Consider the following 22,547-nt stretch of genomic DNA (forward strand, 5'->3'; position numbering starts at 1 on the left):
AAATGTAACATAACATTCTCACCCAAACAAGACTTATTCTCAAAAATAAGGATCTCCTAGAATGGCAAAATTAATGTAATTAAAATATGCTGAGAAATCTCTGGGACAAACACATTTTGTCAGTCAACATCTTGTGACCTGAAACATCTGCTGACTCCAACTCAGTGCTCTGCAGAGGAACAAACCACAACCAGCCATAATTAATATCTTCTAATCATCAAGCATCATCATCTCTCCTCTCGACAAACTAACTAGTGATGCGAGTCATGACTGATGAAGTGAATCAGTTATGACATGACCTCATTGTTTAGAGTAAAACAAATTATGTTGTCCTTAGTTTGAAACTCATTCACTATATATACGTAGACTTTATCAGCTGCTAATGTTTTAACCAAATCCTTAGAAGACCTTTTTCCTCACTAAATGGGATTTTCTTTTTCAACAAAAAAGTCCTTGTGGGTTAGTACAAATGCATCTACTTACATCATATGGTCATGCAGAACAATTCTAAAAGCATTAGAAAAGCAGGTTTTGATATTCATAAGAACAATCAAATCTCTGAGTCACCAAATACCAGTGACCACATGGTACTAATTTAAAACTGTAGTTTTTATAGTCTCAAAAATTGGGTTTTACCAGTTAATGTCCATACATTATTGATAAACTAAACCTTGTAACTGTTTGAGCAACTATACAAATCTAAGAGAAATAAACTTCAACTTATAACATAGATTATTATTCTATTAACTTCTATTCTATTATTCTATTACGTTCAAGTAACTAAAAGTTGAAGGCAGCCAAAGCACTTAACACAACAAATATCACTGAATTGAGGAATTATATGAATATGTTTACTCACATTAGAATTAACCTGAATTTATAATTTTCAAGCTCTGAGTTTAAAATCAATTCCAAAAAGACCAGAAATTGTACTCAATAGTTCACACAGACTCATGTCCATAGCATCACCCATTTCTCTACAACACAGATATAAATTTACTTATAATATCAGCCTTACATTTCACATAATCAATGCTGATGATTGCATAATGATCAGTTATTATCAAAATCATTTTGCAGTGACTGAACTACTCCACAGAAGGACATTCAACAATTCAATAAACTTTGGACAATAATTTTTCTTTGCTGATAAAGCAGATACTCACTACAAATATATATCAAAAACAGGTAGAGAGGGGAAAAAGAAAACCTAGAATCAACTAAAATCAAATCCACCAGATGGACTATGGCCAAACAAAATGCAACTCCACCATAGCAAACAAATCTTCAATATGCCATGAACAAAAAGCAGGACCACAAAAGGAATTCAAAAGGTATGCTGCAAATGACCATCAACGCAACACTATACAGTATAAAAAAGACCCTGGACAAGCCTTCATTTATGTCACGACACAATGCAAAACATAAAGTCCAATTTAAGAAATCAAGTGGGAGATGCATATGCAGCCCATCAATAGTATGCTTTATTTGTACAAATGTTTTAAAACTAACAAAAAACCCATTGTGGGGGTCAAAGCAAACAGCCAAAAAACCCCATAAAAACCAAATAAAAAAGCCTAATTAAGACCTCTGTCTGACGCAGAAGTAAATCTAACCTGGCTCTGATGAATTAAAATAGGTGCCAGTTCTAAGACGTTGACACATAGATACATGAATAAAGCTCTAAAAAAAACAAGTGGGTGCCAGGTTGGTGCGCCTCAAGGAGGCTGAAAGATCAGTTTATACGCACAAGCATCCTGGCAATTATTGCATCACAGAGGACCTTCTCCGCAACAACAACAACAATAATATTAATATTGCATTTGTTGTTGTTGCTGCTGTTTTTATTATTACAATAATTGGTGGTGGTTTATGTGTGGGTCAAACACTAAAACAGCACATGCATGAAAGGGGTTTGTGGTCGTTAGTTTTCAGTTGCAAAAGATTATGCCAAAGAAAGGGTTAAAAGGAGATGGTTTATTGGGGGATTAGTCTGGGAGGAGTGGGTCTGGGATTGGTGAGTGAGTGTGCTAGTGTGTGTCCTGAGCTCAGAAGGGGAGACAGATAGCTTTGACGTGTATAAACCAATCCATGTCTGGCAACCAATCCCTCCTGATAGTTGCCATGGCGGCAGTAATTGGCACAGCAATGGGTGTCTGAAAGCTTTAAGATAAGGTAGCCTACACAAACATGCTTGTTTCACAAAATCATTGTGCTGAAATTACATTTACATTATTTTATTCAAGAATTTGAAAAGCATTTAAGACTCTTGTTTTACAATGCTCCTTTTATCTGGGGTCACATCCTGCAAACACACGTGCACGCACACACACACACACACACACACACACACACACACAGATGCATTCAAACTGACAGGTGCACAAACACATTAGTCAGAATGGCACAGAAAGGTTTGTTTGCTTAGAGGGCATAAAACTGAGGCAAGTGAAAATGACAGTGTGGGGAGGTAGGGGGGTCAGGGCTTGGTATGAGTGTAAATAAGTGGGTGCATGCAAGACCTTTGTCAGAGAGAAAGTGAGAATGAGAAGAGAAAGAGCAATAGGATAAGCCTTGGTTAGCATGTTATTTTCTCTATGTGTGTGTATCTGAGTTTGTTTAGATAATGTATGCCATTTGCTGCACATTTGGCTGTGGGACTTTAGTAGGTCTTTCGGTAAATTGGTTCAGTGTAGCTTTTTAGATTATTTGCTAGTACCGCCTCTTCTGCCCCAGGCTTGTACCACAATCTGTTAGAGCAAAGATGATGTTTCCCAGGCTTGACATGCAGTCTAACCGCTGACTGCAGTATAAAAATCAGTTGGGTATTAAAATAGTGGCAAAACAATGGGGACAAGGAGACTCTTGGTGAGTCTTGATGTCCTTCCTAATTTAACATCATCATAAATCAGGTAATCATGGAAAATGGGCCCATTATGAGCCTTTTAAAGTGGGTATTAGAGCATTATAACCAAAAATGTGCATAGCATGGGTTCCCTAGGACTGGGATTGTAGGTAAAGAAAATATGGAGAAGCCATTTTCTAGGGCCTCACCCCCCATTGCCCATCCCACAAAGGTTTCAGACACCAAAGTGATGGTACCTAATAGGGGATTAGGAAAGAGCTGCAAAAGGAGAAAAGGAGAAAATTAAGAGGAAATAACACTGGTGTGGCCTCCTTCTTTCTCCCCTGCTCTGTGTGTTGTGTGGGTTCCATGTGTACCAACCAAAACACTGTCCTTTCATACCTGCTGGGGTACAGAGGATAAAATGTGTGTGTGTGTGTGTGTGTGTGTGTGTGTGTGTGTGTGTGTGCGTGCGTGCGTGCGTGCGTGTGTGTGTGTGTTTGAGAAAGTGTGTAATCTGAGATGACCTACTTCTGCTCATTAGCATCACTGTGGGCTCCTTCAGTTTTTGTGCCTAAGCACTGGACTGTGCAGGTAGGTCTCTCTCTCTCTCTCTCTCTCTCTCTCTCTCTCTCTCTCTCTCTCTCTCTCTCTCTCTCTCTCTCTCTTGCTCTCTCTCTCGCTCTTCCTCATAAACAGACACCTCACAGAACAGAAAGATCAATGATTATTTTTATGTAAAGTAAGTTAATAATGTAATAATGCTAACTTTCTCTGTATTTCTGTAGTTATCTGCTTTCTTATAAATTAACTGACATCAATTTCATTACATTCATTACATTATAATTATTTTTCACAGAACATCCTTTCCACCCATTTTTCAACTGGATTTCATGTGTAAGAAATTTAGTGAATGGGGCACATGTTCAAGATATAAATCTTTCATTTCCTTTGATGATACAAGGACATATATGGTCACATAGGACACATATGAGCACACAGGTTTGTGGTGCATGGAACCAAATCAGCCTATCAACCCTATTCTCTTTTTTTTTTGCAGCGTTTCGGAAGAAATGACAGAAAATGACAAGGAGTTGCCTCCCTCTCAGAATCCTGCTCTCTTCCTGTTTGTGTGCAGCTGTCCATGTCCATCTTTTCTGCCTCATCAAAGCTAGCTGCTGTTTACAAATAAAGTTACATTACAATTTTTCCATGATCACACCACTAAACCTGTCAAAGGAAATGATAACTGTCAAATGAAATAGGAAGTGAACACTTGCAGTAAAATTCTATTTATTCCCTTGGAGCACACATACATCATCCTTGTTTCTTCTATTAGCTGATACAGAAAGAGAATTTTCATCATAACTACTGAAATATATTATTTATAGCATGTTACAGTGAACTGCTGGTACCCTAGATGCAGTGAATTTGCAAATTGTAATGATGTGATTCTTTAGTTGCAAAATGTTATTAGCAGTGTGTATCAGTGACTTGGCCTGGCAGAAACGTATGCATGGGAATGGAAAAATGTGCTGGGACACTATGTTTAATTACACAAGTTGCACTTTAATTTATTAATACTTTTTAACTGCATTATATGTTTACAGCAGAGAAGAGAGGCTAGCAACATGTACCTTCTGTCATACTGTACACAACTGTACAGTGTATGATAACAATAAAGTTAGGACTACTCAACAAGACTACTCAGTGAGACTTCTCAGTATATCATCTGGCTGTTTTAACAAGGTGGTAACTGCAGCCTGCCATACATAATTTCTATTATTTCTGTCATAGCATGGTCACAGTACTGTCCTTAAATACAAAACACATTCATCATTTCTTCACAGACAAACTGAAATAAATAACTTTTTTTTCTGTGAGACTAAAGTTGTAATAAAGTTGTAACTATGCCATGTTCTGATATTTATTTATTCATTCATTCATTTATGCATTGATTTCACTCATCACCCATGGGCCATACCAAACCATTAGGTGGGCATACATGAATGCACCCATTAATTTGCCCATATAGTGTTGATCATGTAATCTACACTCACTGAACATGAAACAATTGGTTCTACATTATATTAATTGATTTAAGACAGAAAAACGATTTACATTTTTTTTTTTTGCTATTTATTTTCCTTTTCAACTGTGAATCACTTTGGTGTGCTCATGAAAGCTGGGTATATAATTACAATATATCAGGATTGGTGCCACAGACATATTATTTGGATAAGTCATGTACAGTTATGTGTTCTTCTTATATGACATATGCTAGTTAAGAGTTGATGGAACTGAGTATATTATATTAAAGAAAGACTGGTGGGAAAGGAAGAAAGGGAGGAATTTCGCCTACCATGAAGCCCCCTGCGCTGAATTAGGAGCCACTTCCATTTTTCAAGTTTGGTCTCCAAATAGAGACTCTTATTAGCTTCTGTCCCCATACTACACATATGCGTAGTATGGACATTAGCACCTCCAGTATTTTATAGCTTTCTTCGTATAGCGCTAGAAACTGAACGCTTCCCCCGCCTCCCTTCTGCGTGTCACTTTAGTTTTTGTCTTCGTTTGGCCTTTTTCTGGATTTGCATACTGTCCTTTTCTTCATTCCTTTCGTTTTTCACGTATGCGCACTGATAATCTAATTAACGCAAACTAAACATATGCACACATTATCATGCAGAAACGTGAAACAATAATAATCACATAAAATTACTTTCTTGGTGATTTAAATGCATTAATTAAGCCTTAAATGAAAACTACACTATTAAAGCTAATAATTATAATATTGGGTCGTACTACTTAAAATTATTGTGCTAAAGCCCCAAAATACACTAGCTGCGGCCCGGTACATTCCCGGTGGTTGGGAAGCTCTGGCATCTCCTTCAAAACATGAAAACTTCAACAAAACAAGGAGCGCTTGTGTTTCTGCCGCTCCAGCCTCTGCTCACCAACCAATCAGCACTCAGAAGCAGAAATGCGAGGTCCCATACTTCCAAAAAACCGTTTGCTGTAGAAAAATGAAATACACGTGTTTTCTTTGCTGTTTTTAGTGTAACACACACCTCTCCTTTCCAAAACTGAAGAAGATCCTGGCCAAGTGGTGCCGGTTTTAACCGCTTAACTCCTTTTGGACTTGCGTGGGCGGCTCTAGAGTCTGACAAACCCGGAGTGGCGATGCTCTATAAATTTGAATACCCTTGAATCGTTTTGGCTTGTGGCGTCCCAATGAGGACTGCGCATGCGTGTGGTTAGTGAGAATAGCCTATTGCAGTCCGTGGAGGGGACGAGCAGAGAACCGACAAGTTGGACAGTTTTACCTTCCGCTGTCGATGAATTCATACAATTATATAACATTTCTTTGAATAATTTTATTTTTCGTGCTGTATTAACTACAGTTTGGGTGTTTATTAGTGGATATTCTAGCTACAGCGCGCGTGTGCATGTGTGTATATATATATAAAATCATCGACGACTTTTTAGTTGTAACCTGGCTGTTACATACAGTATAGACCCATGCAAAAGAGAAGGAAAGGTTTAAAAACAAGTCTAAAAGTCAAAAGTGACGCGGTTAATGGTTACGGCTGATTTGTCCGAAAGATTTGGGTATGAAAACATGCTTGATCGCTGTACTTTTAAAATGTAGGAACTGAGGTAGATAGCGATGAAAAATAACAGAAATTAACGCAAACATCCTTGCGTGGTGATGAAAGCATTTTACGCACTCTTAAACGGTGCAAAGAAGACAAATGTCGCCTTTCAAACCACACACTGCCTTTTAACTGTCATGGTCTGCTCCAAATCGTCAGAAAACAGAAAGGTGCTCTGGAATAAATAGCGGCTTTCTTCTTTTATAGAGATGAACATATATATAGCTATATATGTATGATATATTCCCCATTCTGATTCTTTACTATGAAGCTACTTCAATAAAAATGATTGACCGGAACGTTAAGCGCACCCGCTACCTTTTCCGGGTGTATTTTGAAGGGACACTTCATTTCAAAATGACGTCCGTCACCAGTCCACCATGTAAAATATTTAAGTTTCAAGATGCCAGGGCTTCACCTGATCAGGTATTCGAAGTGAAATCAGAGTGTTTACACCCTTCACCGGCTCCGATAGTAATAGACAATGGCTCTTTTCAAACCCGAGCTGGCTGGGCTTGTAACGGTGAGGAATTTGTACACCCGCGTTTGGTGTTCAAACCGGTGGCGGCGAGAAGCAGAGGGGCAGCCAGGAGTGAGACACAGGTCGGCAACGATATCCCTAATCTGGAGCCACTCCGCTGGCTTCTCAAGAGCCAGTTCGACCGAAATGTTGTTGTTAATTTTGAGATTCAAGAACTTATGTTTGATTATATATTCATTCACCTCGGAATCGAAACGGAGGTAAGCGTTTCAGCTAACGCTCTATTGTACAGCAGGTTTCCCTGTACACACATAAACGTTAGCGTGTGCCTAGTACTTTATATGTCTTGTGTTCGCAGGGTAATGTGCAACACCCACTGGTCCTTACAGAGGCTCCCTGTAACCCACTTCACTGCAGGCAAATGATGTCGGAACTACTATTTGAATGTTATGGTGTACCACAGGTGGCATACGGAATCGATAGCTTGTTCAGCTTCTATTACAGCAACACACAGTGTGGCCTGAAACCTCCTCACACCGGCTTGGTGGTATCTTCTGGATATCATTGCTCTCACGTGCTGCCCTTCATCAATGGCAGGTGCAGAATATTACATTGGACATCTTTTGGAACTGAGTGATTGATGAGTTTGGATGTCTTTACTGTTGTAATTTTTTAATCGCTGTTACTCAGGAAAAAGCATTCCCGCATGTGGGAGAGTTAGGACATGGCACCAGACTGGTGCAAAGTGTTTTACTTATACTGCTTATATTCTTCAGTTGTCTAGTTAAACATCTCATCTTAAGTCCTGTCAGACTGCAAGGCTTTCTGCAACACATCTATAGACCTTTTATGAATCTTTTACAACACCGGCTATTTTTGTGTAATGCCATGGAGATTTTCATTCATGGTCACCATCTCTGGGCTCAGCCAAAAACTTCAATTAGAATCACAACTGGCCTCAGAGCAGCTGGATTTCCTTAAGAAGAAAGGATACTGCCACAAGAACATCTTCTAGAACTAATAATACATTGATTAGAAGATACCACATTACATTATTACATTATTTCCCACCATTCCCCAAAACCATAAGAGTTTGTTCCACTTTCTTCCACTGGTGTATTCCACCTGCTTTACTACACTGACAAGTTTACTATATATTTTGCATGTGTTTGGGCATGCAGACTGGATGCTGTTAATTGTAAGCGGGTCAATGTTGGAGGTAGCCACACAGCAGCCTACATGCAGAGACTTCTGCAGCTGAAATACCCTGCCCACCAGCCAGCCATCACACCTAGCCGAATGGAGGAGCTCTTGCACCAACACTGTTATGTTGCTGTGGATTATCAGCAAGGTATTGTCCACATTCACACCTCAAGTGCATGTTAACAAGCCTTGACTCCACCTACCATAGAGATTTTGGACACTTAGCTACTGGAATTTTGTAGTGGTAATGCAGGATTAGCACTTCCAAACATATTTCTTCCAAACAATTTCTTCCAAACATATATGATAGCAATAATCTATACAGAACATCTTTAATGAATGCTGTGGTTTTGCACATCTCTTGGGAGTGGGGTGATTAAAGAAGTTAGACATCCATGTTCAGTGTAGTCAACACTAACAATAACTTGGAGAATAACAAGATAATAATGACAGTTATTATAATTGGAAAAAATGACATTGATGGGTGTGGTTAGGTGGCTGGTGCAAATGAGCATGTGGAATGTGTATTTGTGTGTCATGAATTCATTTAGTCATTATTTTAATGCTACCTTTTTTGATGTATTTTCATTGTGGTCATGCAGATTTGAAATTTCGATTTTAAAAAAAGTTTATTTCAAGATGACTGTATTTTTATAACAGTGGCAAACAAGAACGGACCAATCAATTGTTCACTAGGCACATTTTCAGCCACATCAATCTTTCAGTTTGACTGTTCCTAAATCTAGTGTTATGATGGCCCTTATAAAACTAGCAAAAAGCATTGCTGCTTGTACCAGCCCTAACTGAATGTGTGTTAAATAAGTGGTGTCTGTGTACATACACATGCTCAGAGCTGGAGCGGTGGAGGAGCGGTCAATTCTACGAGACAGAGGTGCACCGCATGCAGCTGCCCTTCTCTGGGAAGGCGGCGGGCTCGTACGCCAGCGTGGAGGAGAGGCAGGAGAAGCGGGTACAACAGCTGCGCAGGCTGGAGGAGATCAACAACCGTCACAGAGAGGAGCGGCTGCAGCAAGATCAGGAGAGGCTGGATGCGCTGCTCGCAGTGCAGGTACACACACACGCATGCACACACAGACACAACACCCCGGGTGTTCCACAGAACAGTTGGGCCAGTGATGTCCATGAAGTAGTAGGATAGAATCAGTGCCAAATGCACTTTGTTGGTGTCTGTGTATGGAAGGAACTGCTGGAAGAGGGCGCTCTGGAGCAGTTTCACAGGCACTTGGTGGAACTGAACATGGACTCTGCTGAGGAATTGCAGGCGTACATCCACAAACTGAGCCTTAGTGTGGAGCAGTACAGGCTGGCCCGAGCAGAGGTGTGTATGCATCTCTGCATGTGTGTGTCTATGTGCATTTCTGTGTATAAGTAAGATGTAAATTTACTTATAGGAAGATTTTTTTTTATCATTAAAATATTATGATTAAAACATTGTGTTGTATACATAAATGCTACATATGGGGTTAAGAATAATAATACTGCAAAGTGTATAACAATAATTTAAAAAAGAAACAGCACATTATTACACTATAACAGTTGTTGTAGACAGTCTAGTTTAATTAGAACTGTTTTCCCTAGACAGTATAGATGTGGGTTTTATTTTGGGGACTGTATAAATGAATGTTACTGTGATGTTCTAGATTACAGACTTTGAGCCACCTGTGGATGAAGGTGATGGAGTGAGTCAAACGGAGGTGGATTTAAGCGAAGAGCCTGAAAAACCTGAGCCTGAAAAGGCAGATCACATCCAGGTGACATCACATTACTTCTCTTATCAATAGGTCATTTACGTGATCAGCACTGTATTTACCAGTGCTGTTTCAGCATTGAACCTCTGCTTGGCTTAGCCAGTCACAGTACAGCCTTTTCACATCACAGTACATAGTATACCTCCTTTGTCTTCATGCCTACTCATTCCTCACCATGGGACCCTAGCCGGTGTTCAACTTGGCTGAGTACCACCAGCTGTTTGTGGGAACTGAGAGACTGCGCATTCCAGAAGTCGTGTTTCGTCCGTCTCTGATTGGTGAAGAGCAGATGGGCCTTACTGAGGCGCTGCAGTTTGTACTTGATCAGTGAGCATCTGACTTTCTAATTTCCTACACCCAAAGCATCTGATGTAGCATCAGTGGTTTTCTTATACTAACAACTAATAAGATTATTAAATGATTACAGCTAGATGACTAATTGCAATATTGGGGAAATTGCATTGCTGTGCCAGATTTGCTGATATATCACTTTTACTGTTAAAAACATTTAAAAAAGTAAAATTCCTTTTGACCAGCAGATGTCACTATTTTTTACATAATGGTTCTTTTTTCTGAGATGTATGCGTAACCCATACTGTAAAGCAAAAACTAACTAACTAACATATAAGTAATCATTGCCAAAATCAGCTGTTGTCATCTCTTTTCACTCCAACAGGGCTTGTAGCTTTACAAGCAGGTCTAAAACTGAGCTGTTCTCTACTATCTTTTATTTTCAGTTTGTGATAATTATGGATATATTGCTCCTGTAGTATATAGACACATAATCCACTTCAATGTCTTAGCATCCCGCTTGACAAGTGTGCTGCTTTTGGTTTGGCGAGGTACTCCCCCAAAGAGCAGGCGGCGATGTCTGAAAATGTGTTCCTGACTGGGGGAAACCTGCTCTACCCCGGAGTCAAGGAGCGAGTGGAGAGAGAACTGCTTGCTATAAGACCCTTCCAGTCACACTTCAAGGTAAGGGAGAGCTACACACTTATCCATCTTTTTATATTGCAGTTCCTAGTGCTGATTATGAGCATTTCATGAGCTGGTGTGATTGGTGAAGAAAATAATAATAATAATAATATTATTATTATAACAACTTTATTATTTTTAGTTTTTAGTATTTCTTTTTCATAGAACACTTTTAAAACAGTTTACAAATTGATTTACAGCTTAATACATAGAAGGATAATAAAGCTTGTTACATGCTGACATCTAACAGGTTTTTACCAAAAATAAAATGTTACAATTTATTGAAAATAACAAGTTATTAATATAAATTTAAATATAAGATATTTAAGTAGAAGACTAAAGTTAACTTTAAAAATGAAAAAAGGTGTATTAAAATAAAGAAGAAGAATTTAAAAGATTATTTAAAACCATTCTTCAAGGAAAAAGTAAAGTGCATAGTTAAAAGTGAAAAAAACACAGTATTTACAAAACATTTTTAAAGGTAAAAGTATGGTCAAGGCAGAGCAGTTTAATTAAAGACATTACAAAATAAAATTTAAAAAAGCCCTAATTACTTTAAAGAAAAAAAGCTAAGTCTTAGCTTTTTAATTCTGAAATGATGTAAGTCATTTACTTTCTCTCTGGGCATGAAATTCTCTCTCCCACTTGGTGAACATGTTTGCTGCAACAGTGACTGGTACTAGAAATGCTATATATATTATATATATATTAATATATATATGAGTGTAAAGAAACCACCTCTCTTTTGCACCCCAGGTGTCACTGGCTCCCCAGCCAGCTCTGGATGCCTGGTTTGGGGCCCGTGAGTGGGCTCTCAGGCACCCGATTGGGTCCCAGGGCTGGATCAGCCGAAAGGACTATGAGGAGAAGGGGGGGGAGTACCTGAGCGAGCACTGTGCATCCAACGCCTTCATCCCCATAAGGACCAGTAAAGCAGACCAACAGGCCAGTGATGGGTCACCCACTGAACACACACAGGATGCTGGCACTTCAGCTGGGAGCTTGGACAGTGACATGACCAAGTCTGCTGGACTTTAGCGGTCAAGATCTTTTGATAATGGAGTTAATGTGTCCTCTCCAGCTCCTACACATTATTCCTTTTTGTGATGCAATAAAGTAGTCACATGCTGAACTGTCTGACGAAAGAACAAGTTAAGAGATGAAAACTGATTTTCATGTAAAAAGGCCTTTTTTAAAATTAGTTTTCATTAACTACTGTGTATTTCCTTCTTTGTCTTTTCTTCTTTTTTACATGCTTCGGAAATAATCTGGGGTGATGCCTTTACAGTCTGCTTTATGGTGTGATCTCAGTTGATAGGACATCATCTGGTTCTGCAAAACTAAAAACTAAAAATAAAATGTTATCTGGCTGCCATGCCAAGGAGCTAGCTCATTTATCCAGTAAAGATTTCAGACTATATGATTTTAGTCCTGATTTTCCACTCACCGACAATTCTTGGAGATTGCTGAGAAAACTCCCAGATCGGAGGCAAATCGGCATTCACTCAGGGCCCAAGAATCATCTCTCGATTGCTAAATGAAGATTGGTCTAAAATACCATCTGAGAGGCTCACCAAACCACAACTTCAACATTCCCAGTGAGAAGACAGCGAGTTATGTCGTATGAACTGCACAATGATCTTATGCCTTTGAAAGTCATGTAATGTCCCTTATATAAGAGAGGCACATATGAGTGGGACCACAGGGAGTGACGGAGTACAACAAGGCTGTGGTACCTCCACATCCATACAGATAAACAAGTAGTCACAAACCAACCAGACATCAGAATGGTGGGCAAGGTACTGAAGACAACAGTGTTAATATATGTGGAGGTCACAAGCAATGGAAACAACCAAACGAATGGTAATTTAAATCACCACTTTTAGAATCCTCCACTGTTGTATATACTTCATATTACACCATTATAAATAATCAAATATTTACATAATAATTTTTAACTCCACAGAGATTAAGTATTCAGTTTTCACAAGGTGGTGCTGTTTCACAATTATTTGTTCCACCAGAAAACCAACCCATGAAGCATGTTAATGGATTCAGAACATCTGAATCAGGATAGGACTTTATCCTCCAAGTATGTTTGCAGACATAAGGAATTTGTCCTTGCTCTCAGTAGCTTATAGTATACAATGCACTGTATACAGTAGGTCACAATAAAAATTGCACTGCAGTAACAGATATCTACCACACGTACACACTCGCATGCAGCAAACGTGTAAACACATGCATACACACATTGGTGAAAAGAGTTTTTAAGTGCAGAGTGATGTCACTTAGTGGGAGGAAACTATGATAAAACAAAAGAATAGAATAAACTTAGAATAAACTTAGATTCTGGAGGGTTATGTACAGAACTGTGTCAGATAACAGCTCTTATGTGCTGTGGTAGTTTATAAGTGCGGTGTGGGGAAAGAAGCTTTTCTGCAGTCTGGTTGTTTTTACCCTCATTTAGCTGAAGTGCCTGCTTGAGGATAGAAACTGAAACAGGTAATATCCAGGGTGTAGTAAATCAGTGATAATCTGTGCTGCTCTGCAGTTTTGGAGGAGTGCAGATCAAGCAGGGTGGGTAGTTTCGTACCACTGATCTTTTCTACAGACCTGATGATGCATTGCAGTGTGCATGTCATGTTTGGTGATAGAGCATAGCTCAGAACTGTGATTTGGCACTGTGGTGACAGCTTTCTCCATGCAGTTTACCAGCTTGGCATCCTAATTGCTTCATTATATGGCTCAGAGTACGCCTAGTGAGTTTGCTTCAAAGAAAAACATTGTCTGATGCTAATCCAGATCAGAGAAAATGACCTGTTTTAAAATATGATTTTGTGTATTTTGAATTAGGAGGAAAAGGCTATGGAGGTAATGTGCTAGTAAACTGTCTGAGTCTTCTTTAATACATGGTGTTACATGGCTCTCTCAAAGTCAAGTAATAACACACAAAATAGGACAGCTTGCATGTTATTTGGTGATGCATATTTGTTACAGTCTGCTTTTGTGTGGCACGTATGTGTTAGCACCTACATGCGTGTGCTTGTTTGTGCTCAAATAGCCCAGAGGTTTCCATAATCCACAGAACGGTGGAACTCAATACTTTGCTTAAAAAACTCTGAGGAACAAGTTTATGTGGCATATCTGGCCTTGGTACATGAAGAGTTGGACTGGTATAACGGATTGAAAGCAGCACCTGACACAAGGACTAAATAAAATGGAGTTTTTAAACACAGAGAATGTTCACTATGTCAATGAACTGTCTCTTTTAATAGATTAAACACATTAAGCTTGCTAGCAATTCTGTTGTTTATTATAGCTGATAGCCATTATACCTGATTATAGCTAAGAAGAGGAAGGGATTTCACCTTTTTTTTTAGGCTTGATGTTTATGAAGTAAAATGGAAAGTGCTCTTCATTTTACTTGAAATGCAAGGTGAAAACACAGAACACATGATGCAAGTATTGTGGCAATGTAGTGGCTTGCCATGTGTAAGCAAAATGCTGAGTTTTTTGTAAAGAACTGCCTTGTTGATATAGGGAAAATTACTTAAACCACACACAAGATCAGTGATCATTAAAATGTGTTAGGCTACACCAATTGTAAACAAGCATATGTTCAAGTTCAATCCATATGTTTGGATCAAGCTATGTTGTGGTATGCAGAGATGCAGTGAAATGTTATATTTAATCATTCTTTAAACAGAAGAGTGAAGTTGGAAGATCTTTTATTAATGATAATTTCTCATATTTTCAGACAATAGACATACAACAATGTACAATTTAAAAAAAAGGGGGGGGGAATGAGGAAAATGTAACACTTCAGCACACATTTACGAAGATTTAAGGACATCATTAACATTTTGCATTTTGAAAATATGCACGTCATCTCGTGCAGTCATCTGCCAGAGACTGTGCTGGAACCATTCTATACATAAAACAAATCTACTTGACCTTGTCTGTTTTTTTTTTCTTTCTAAATTTGGGAAGAATGTTTTATATTGCAAATACACACTAGGCCTCATGCAAAAGACACACTCGAACAGATTAGGACTGAATTTACTTCCCTAATTTGAATTCGTCGTGACACAGTTGTCGGAAAATGTACGAGAGGTTTGAGATAGAATACTAAAATGTTCTCTCATTAAATCCATTGTTTCTATGTTGTGTGTACTTCTTTATGTATTTACATAGGCCTACTGCAGTCATGTGATTGTATCTTTAAAAAAAAAAGTTAATATAACTTAATGCAAAACGTTGGAGTATTAATATCAAGTCAAACATAGATTGTTGATGTAACTCAGTTATTTTGAGTAAAATTATTTTTGCATATCTTTGAGTAAAGTTGAATGTATTCAAATGTACTTTATTGTGTTCATTAATTTAATCTGGTTACTTTTTGGACAATTACAAAACTAACAAAATCCTACATTTCCCAGGTTTACTTTTCAAGATTGTTCAAGATTATTGTACTGTCTTACCAAGTTACCATGTGGCCCACAAAATTTATGGTATTTTGAGTAACATTAGTCTATGGCAAATATTTACCAAGATTTTTATGGTTATGTTATTATCAGTTGGTGGAACAGTCAGTTATTGAGGGTTTAGGACTGTAGTGTTGAACAGTGATGGTCTGTAAGTGTTTTTTTCTCATGTACACAATCATTACTCTTCTGTGGTTTACAGTACAGTCCTCTTAATTTATGTTACGTGAAAGAAAAGATCACAATGTGAAACCTTACATCGATGACTGTATTACATTTTGGTGAAAACAAGCTCTTTTACAGTCAGTGTCATGTTACCTCACATATGTTACCTTACAATATATCATAAATGTGAGAATTTGTGTCAAGGATTGATCACTTCGCTAGATACATTACTGAACTCATCTTTGAAAAACATGGACAGTCTTTTTCACAGTATAGCCACAAAACTGCCCTATTGGTTCCCGGTGTCACTTATTTACATATTGGGCGGAGTTAGCTTCTCAACTGTACCCCTTTTCGTGTGTGTCTGTTCTTGTGATAAGGCTTGTACATACACTTTGCTTACATATATGTGTACATAGATTACATAGATTATGTTTTTATCTTGCCTTACTTATGGTCTTGTAGAGTTTTATTTGTTATTCTTATGTTTTGCTGGCGTTTGAGCTTGTATAAGTAGCATGGGTCGTGAAAACATAATCCCCAAAGGTAGCATTAATTATGAGCAAACTACTTAGGCTAATATTTGTAACTTACATTTAATAGGCATGTTATTCAGCAATTTTAAGATAATCGCAGTGCATTGATTCAGTACAATTCACTTGGTTATAACTGACTCGTCAAGTTTTACACTATAAGCGCTCTCTCTCTCTCTCTCTCTCTCTCTCTCTCTCTCTCTCTCTCTCTCTCTCTCTCTCTCTCTCTCTCTCTCTCTCTCTCTCTCTCTCTCTCCGTGAGTCCATCCCTCCCTGCCGTTTCTTTCTCTGGCGACAGATCTCTTTTCGCTGAGCATTCTTAAGTAAACGGCGGAGCGAACAGTTATCTATTCAAGAAATTCAAGAACAGCTTAAAATGCTTCAAGCAAACATACTCCAAAGAATTCGCGAACAAGCAAGAAAACACCCTGGAGTAAGTTCACTATTTCATGGGGAGCTTTCATTGAAGCATTTTTAAAAATTATTTAGAAGTAACCTTTAGCTTCTGTTTAAAATTAAACAGTTTATGGTATAGAAAAGGTGACAAAATATTGTGCAAAATATTATCTACATAAACGAACAAGCCTTCGGCACATGTGGTAAATATGCTTAATAATACATGATTTTGTCTTGATTTAGTTAAAGTAACGACAGGTAAATGATTTTAATGCCAAAAAATAGGATGTGGTCTATGGTTCAGAAACCAGTCATCAAAAGTAAACAACATATGCATGTAAACACACTAGCACACACACACACACGCGCGCGCGGGCGCGCTCATGACCACGGAGGGTTCATAGTAATCGCCATTTATATATCATAGTATATATAAGACACACTTCACTATGGGATTAATTTTGAACTTGTGCATTAATAAGCCATCATGATAAACAGCTTTGAACTGACATACAAACACCCGGTTTTAAACGTTCATACATTCAGCATTTGGACAGCGCCTATCGTTGCTCATTTGCAATGCAACGCTTTAACCAAACTTTGTTTTTCAGACTGAGCAGCAGTAATAGTCACTGACGGTCTTTGTGAAAACAAGTGTATCTCAATGGCAAAGTGAGAAATTCAAATAGAACAACCTAACCTTATCTTACGTATAATCTCGTATAACATCTTAATTTGGTCAGTCAAAACTAGGGCAGACAGTTTTGCAACAGCGACTGCTATGAATGCAGTCTTGTTTGTACCATAAATCTCTCTCTCTCTCTCTCTCTCTCTCTCTCTCTCTCTCTCTCTCTCTGTCTTTTCAGCTCATTCCACAGTTTTTCTTCATATGTGTTGGAATGGGAGGAGCCGCACTTTATCTTTGTCGTCTTGCCATGGGTCCGCATGTTACGTAAGGACAACACACTATGTTTCATTCCAACATGTTACTGTGATTAAACGTAAGATCAATAAACACAAGTTGAAAATAAGTACCGACATAGCCTAGCAGTCAAATTTCTATGTCCATTAGCCTTCATACATAGAGCTTGTTTTGTTTGTTTTGAGTTTGAACTTTTTATTTGTCATGCTTTGGTGGTATATGGTTTCCTTTCCCCGCTCTAGCTGGAACAAGACTAACAACCCTGAGCCCTGGAATCAGCTTAGCCCAACCTATCAGTACAAGGTATGCGTGCCAAATAACTATGCTGTCATATTAATCAAACAATAGCCATCCTTTGTTCAGAAGAAAAACAACAACAACTATTGCTTTGAATATTAAACTGTAATATCACTAGGCCTTAATGAACACTTACAGAATTAATTTGAGCCCACTTAGTACCCCATTTAGTGCTACTTAATTTGTTCTAAATTAAATGCTGGTGTTTCTGTGCTGGATATGTTGTTGTCCAGTGGTTTAATTATTTGTTTAACTATTTAAATGTTAAACTCACTTTTTTTTTTAAATATCAGTGATGCTCTGAGTTGACTTGACACTAGGTTTATATATTGTTCTCAACCTTAGTTTCTGGCTGTCAATACAGACTACAAAAATCTGAAGAAGGAGGGGCCTGACTTCTAAATCTCTATGCCGGTACATTAAATTGCTGGTACACTATGTGTGCCTTACTCACTTTTAAACATGAAACTTCTAAATCTTTGTAGCTAATGTGAAACAATTCATTTTTGGTCCTGGATGAATGGATGGACATTTGTTAGAATAATTCCGCCAATCAGTGGATTATGATTTGTTTGATTTCATTGATGTAGCAGAATTGAAAGTCATCTGTCATTAGTGTGATTACAAATGGCTCTTGAACAAGCTTGAAGGTCCTAAAACAAAGAACATATTTGGCAAAAAAAATAAATACATTTGTTTTTCAAAATAATGAATGAATTAAAGACACATTATGAACTGAGTGCTTTTTTAAAAATAGAAAACAAGAAAGTAGAAATCATCATTAGATAATAGTTTTAAGTTCTAAAACAAGAATAATTAATGTTTCTTCATTTTTATACTCATTGATTATACTCTAAATGTTTTTAAGATATCCATTAAATGTCAAAGTTATTTCCAAACAGGTTATTTTCCAAAAATGTCTAGTTTAGTTGATTGGATAAACATAATACTGAATGATTTTTATATTTTAAAAAATGTGCAGATGTTATTGATACTAATGGCATATCCTTTGCATGCTTGATATGTTTAATTACTGTCTGCTGTGTGCTATATAGACTGCTTTAATAAACACAGGCATGTGAATAGACTGTTTAGACACACTGTTCATTATCTGTTGATAAACTGAAAATATTGCTGGTTGGCTAGGAGAAGACCTGGCTTTATGCATTCACGCACCATACAGCATTTAACACTAACTTCCTGAGAGAATACAGATTTATTATGTATTCTTATTGCAGTTGTAGAAATGAGGCACTCATTAATATTTAGAGGTTGATTCTCCAGTCAGACTCACTAATGTGCATCTATAGACTCTCAAGTCAAACTCATGGAGCGAAAGCATATTTAGTCTAAATCCAAAATTTAAATTCCTATATCCTAACGTTAAAGACAACAATAGTGATATTATATTGTCTTTTCTCTGTTCATTCTTACTATACCTAGTCTAGAACAAGCCACTGGTGGCCGTTGGGTATATTGCACATTTGTTTCATAAATATCTTATGTCTGTTCATTTAGTGATGTAAAGCTATTTTGGATGTGTCTATTTCCAACAATAAAGAGTGCTTAATATATACATCCTATCCCTCTGTTCAGATCTTTCCAGTATGTGTGCCTTTTTTAGAAGTGTATGTACATGGACTAGCCTGCACCAAGAAAGCACAAAGATAAGATCTGTTTGGGCCTTTGATCTCTGACTAGCACATGTGTTCCGTGATGATGGATGTATGGAATTTTCTCCTTGTTAGTGCTGATTTGATGAACAGCAGGACAAAGAGGCAGCTGTAGGTCCTCACACTACTGAGGAGACCTACCCACAAGGCACGAGGGACCTCCGTCACAGATCATCATTAAAGCTTTTTAATGCCCTTTATATGTGCAGTATCATTGTCAGACATCAAACAGTCTTCATTTAGAGACTGTATCTTTAGTTTGTTGTTTAGTCGAAGTGCAGCAGACCCCTTTCTCTACAGTTTGTTCTCTCTACGAGCTCTGCTAGAAACCCCAAATCGAGACCAGAGTCAATTGTAGTCAAAGAAGCTGTAGCTTATTGACAGTAAATGGAAGGTTTGTAGGGGTGAGGTGTGTGTGTTGAGTAGTGCAGGAAGGGGAAAGAAGGGTGTGTGTTTGTGTGTGTGTGTGTGTGTGTGTGGAGTGGTGCAGGGAGGGGAAAGAAGGGTGTGTGTGTGTGTGTGTGTGTGTGTGTGAGTGTGTGAGAGAGAGAGAGAGAGAGAGAGAGAGAGAGAGAGAGAGAGAGAGAGAGAAGGTCAGGGGGTGATAAGGAATAGTGCTGGTTAGAAGCAGTTGGAGATTAATCAACTGCTACCAGTTAAACTACATTCTAAAGAGGGAGCAGATAGGACATAGAGTGCTGAATGATCAGATTGGGGGGTGGGTATAGGCAGTCCATGCCTGAATCAAACATGCTCTTCTTCATTTTAGACTAACAGAGAGATTTTATACTAACAGAATTGTATTCTTAAAGAAATTAGTCTGTTAATGTTTATATAAAAGAAAGGCCATTAAAACTTCTTGTTACTATTATTGTAGTTATTACTATGCATTTGTGTTATTATTTTTATTATTATTATTATTATTAATAATAATAATAATAATAATAATAATAATAAACAATGGTTAGATTAATTAAACAAAAGTTAGGAAAAAAAGAAACTTAAGACCCTCTTAATGTTGTTACATTTTTACTGGTGTACAGCCATAAGAGTCTTTCTCCTGTTTAGATGTAATTATGCAGCAGTCTTTAGATTCAAGTCTGTTTTTAATTAAGAATTAGTATGCTTAACGGAGAGAGTGAAAAAACGTCTGGGAGGGGGATGGGAAAAGCAGGTCAGAGTTCCCCACCAGAAGGGTTTTATTTTCATAGTGAATTCCTGACTGAATGTTTCAGTGGCTTCTTTCCAGTACAGCACTTCATATGAATCGCACAAGCTGTAGTTTTTTGAGATGTTTCATTTTCCAGTTAGATAGACAGCTTAGTTGATTATATCCAGTCTATGTTTGTTTGAAGATGCAAGCAGGTCTGTAAAATAAACAGCCAATATAGGTATGACTTTCCTTTGATTCACTGTTTATGTCGCCCGGAGTACAAATACAACCAGAAAAGCACAATTTCTGTCATGTCTATCTGGAATTCAAAGTAAACTGCTTCAAAGAGCATTAAGTCTTGTGGATGAAATCTCTATGGATTTGCACTGTAAACACACAGGTCATGAGAAACTGTGAGAGGGAGGAGTGGAGAGAGGAACAGATGTGTTGCGTTGAGAATTTGAGTCTCATCTCAGCCAGTGTGGCTATAATTTGACTTTGTGGAAAGGAGACCTCTGTTAAAAGAGTTGCTATGAATGCACATACACACAAACGTTCATGCTAAAAATGGTTTTCTATTGTCTCATTTTCTTTCTCTGCTCTCTAAAAACAGGAAAGAGTCCAAAGACACACAGGAAATGTGCAGCGTTCAGTGTTTACGCTGTAGTCTCAGAGATTTGGTCCAGCCCTCAGTGTATTTTGGAAAGCCAGCTCGTTTGAAAGTTTTATTTTGGAGCTGTCCACATCTAGTAATTTTAGTGGCTGTTTGTCTGCTTGCATTTTGTGGGCTTTGAAATTAAACCTGTCTAGATTTTATTCTCATATACCTTTAAGCTCTTACACTCTTAAACTTCACACACTTATACACAACAAAACTAAAACAAGAAAAAGGAAACAGTTCCTTACTAACCCAGTATAAAAAACAGACCTTTTTTTTAGAACCAAGTGTTTATGTACTAAATGTATTTTTAATGCTGTTTAAGCACTTTTTTTTAATTGCAGCACTAAGACAAAGGGCTCCATTGAGGGAGCCTCTGTTACAAAACATTTAGTTTATAATGGTGGATTCAATTAGGTAATCATTAATGTGATGGCTACAATATGCTAAAAACATATATTCAAAAATGCATGTCTTGGTTCACAGTCAATCAGTCAGCTCTGATTTCTGCACAACAAAAATTTGATAGCAGCAGCTCTGTGCGTTGACTTATGCGGATAAGCTGGTAGGTGGGTTTTTTTTTCACATGCTTTGCCTCAACAAGCATGAAAAAGGAACCCTTATGTAGATTGAATCTTCATGATTTCAGTGCTGTCTTTAACCTTTTTAAAGAGCTGCTTACAACTCACTGTAGTTAATGAATAGTTCTGGAATGGTTGTAACCAAAATGTAAATTCACATGGGATACTATAAAAAAAAAAAAAAAAAAGTATTATGGTATGAAGGTTCTGCAAAACAGCCAAGTACAAATGTGCTTATTCATTCATTTCACAAGCACTAGTTAGTAGATTCAGTGCAATGCTTTTAGAATAGAGAGCACTTAGAGAAACCTGCACTGCATTTATCACGATAAGTATGCCAGTATGGTGGAAGGGACTGGTAACCCTTTTATACTAAATTTGTAGTCTCGACATGAGTTTGTTGTCATATGCATCAAAGTTGGATTGTTCCAAACATTTACCATTAGTGGTTTGCTGTACTGAAGCAATAAAGTGTTGAATGCTTAGTTCTGAATGTGTCATTGGGAATTATAAATAATGTTGACTTTTTTCCTTTATCCTTCTTAATTTTTGAAAAACAAGCCCCTCTTGAAAAGCTTTCACCTCTTACTGTTTTGTGCTGCTAAAAAAGGGAATATTTAGATTCCTTCATCACTGTCCCTGCAAGATGTCACTTGCAGACATGGAGAAGGAGATCTAAAGCTTACAGAGCAGCAGGCTTAAAGGGGGAAAGAAAAGGAAAATTGCTGGAGGCAACAGCACAAGCCTCCTTCT

General features: G+C 37.8%; 1 protein-coding gene across 2 annotated transcripts; it reads left to right on the forward strand.

Moving 5' to 3' along the window:
* Positions 1-6,405: 6,405 nt before the first annotated feature.
* On the forward strand, positions 6,406-15,094 carry actr5 (actin related protein 5). Of its 2 annotated transcripts, none has more exons than XM_027009808.2 (9): positions 6,406-7,242; positions 7,341-7,579; positions 8,164-8,333; positions 9,037-9,254; positions 9,387-9,524; positions 9,847-9,957; positions 10,142-10,281; positions 10,788-10,929; positions 11,686-15,094. In XM_027009808.2, the coding sequence occupies exons 1-9, from the start codon at positions 6,733-6,735 to the stop codon at positions 11,965-11,967; spliced, it is 1,950 nt and encodes a 649-aa protein (XP_026865609.2). In that variant the 5' UTR covers positions 6,406-6,732; the 3' UTR covers positions 11,968-15,094. The 2 variants fall into 2 exon arrangements, with proteins under 2 accessions (XP_026865609.2, XP_026865610.2); XM_027009809.2 differs by having other exon boundaries at positions 6,407-7,242; positions 10,797-10,929.
* Positions 15,095-22,547: the final 7,453 nt, after the last annotated feature.

Source organism: Electrophorus electricus, chromosome 18 (genome assembly GCF_013358815.1).
Source record: "Electrophorus electricus isolate fEleEle1 chromosome 18, fEleEle1.pri, whole genome shotgun sequence".
NCBI classification, from domain to species: Eukaryota; Metazoa; Chordata; class Actinopteri; order Gymnotiformes; family Gymnotidae; genus Electrophorus; species Electrophorus electricus.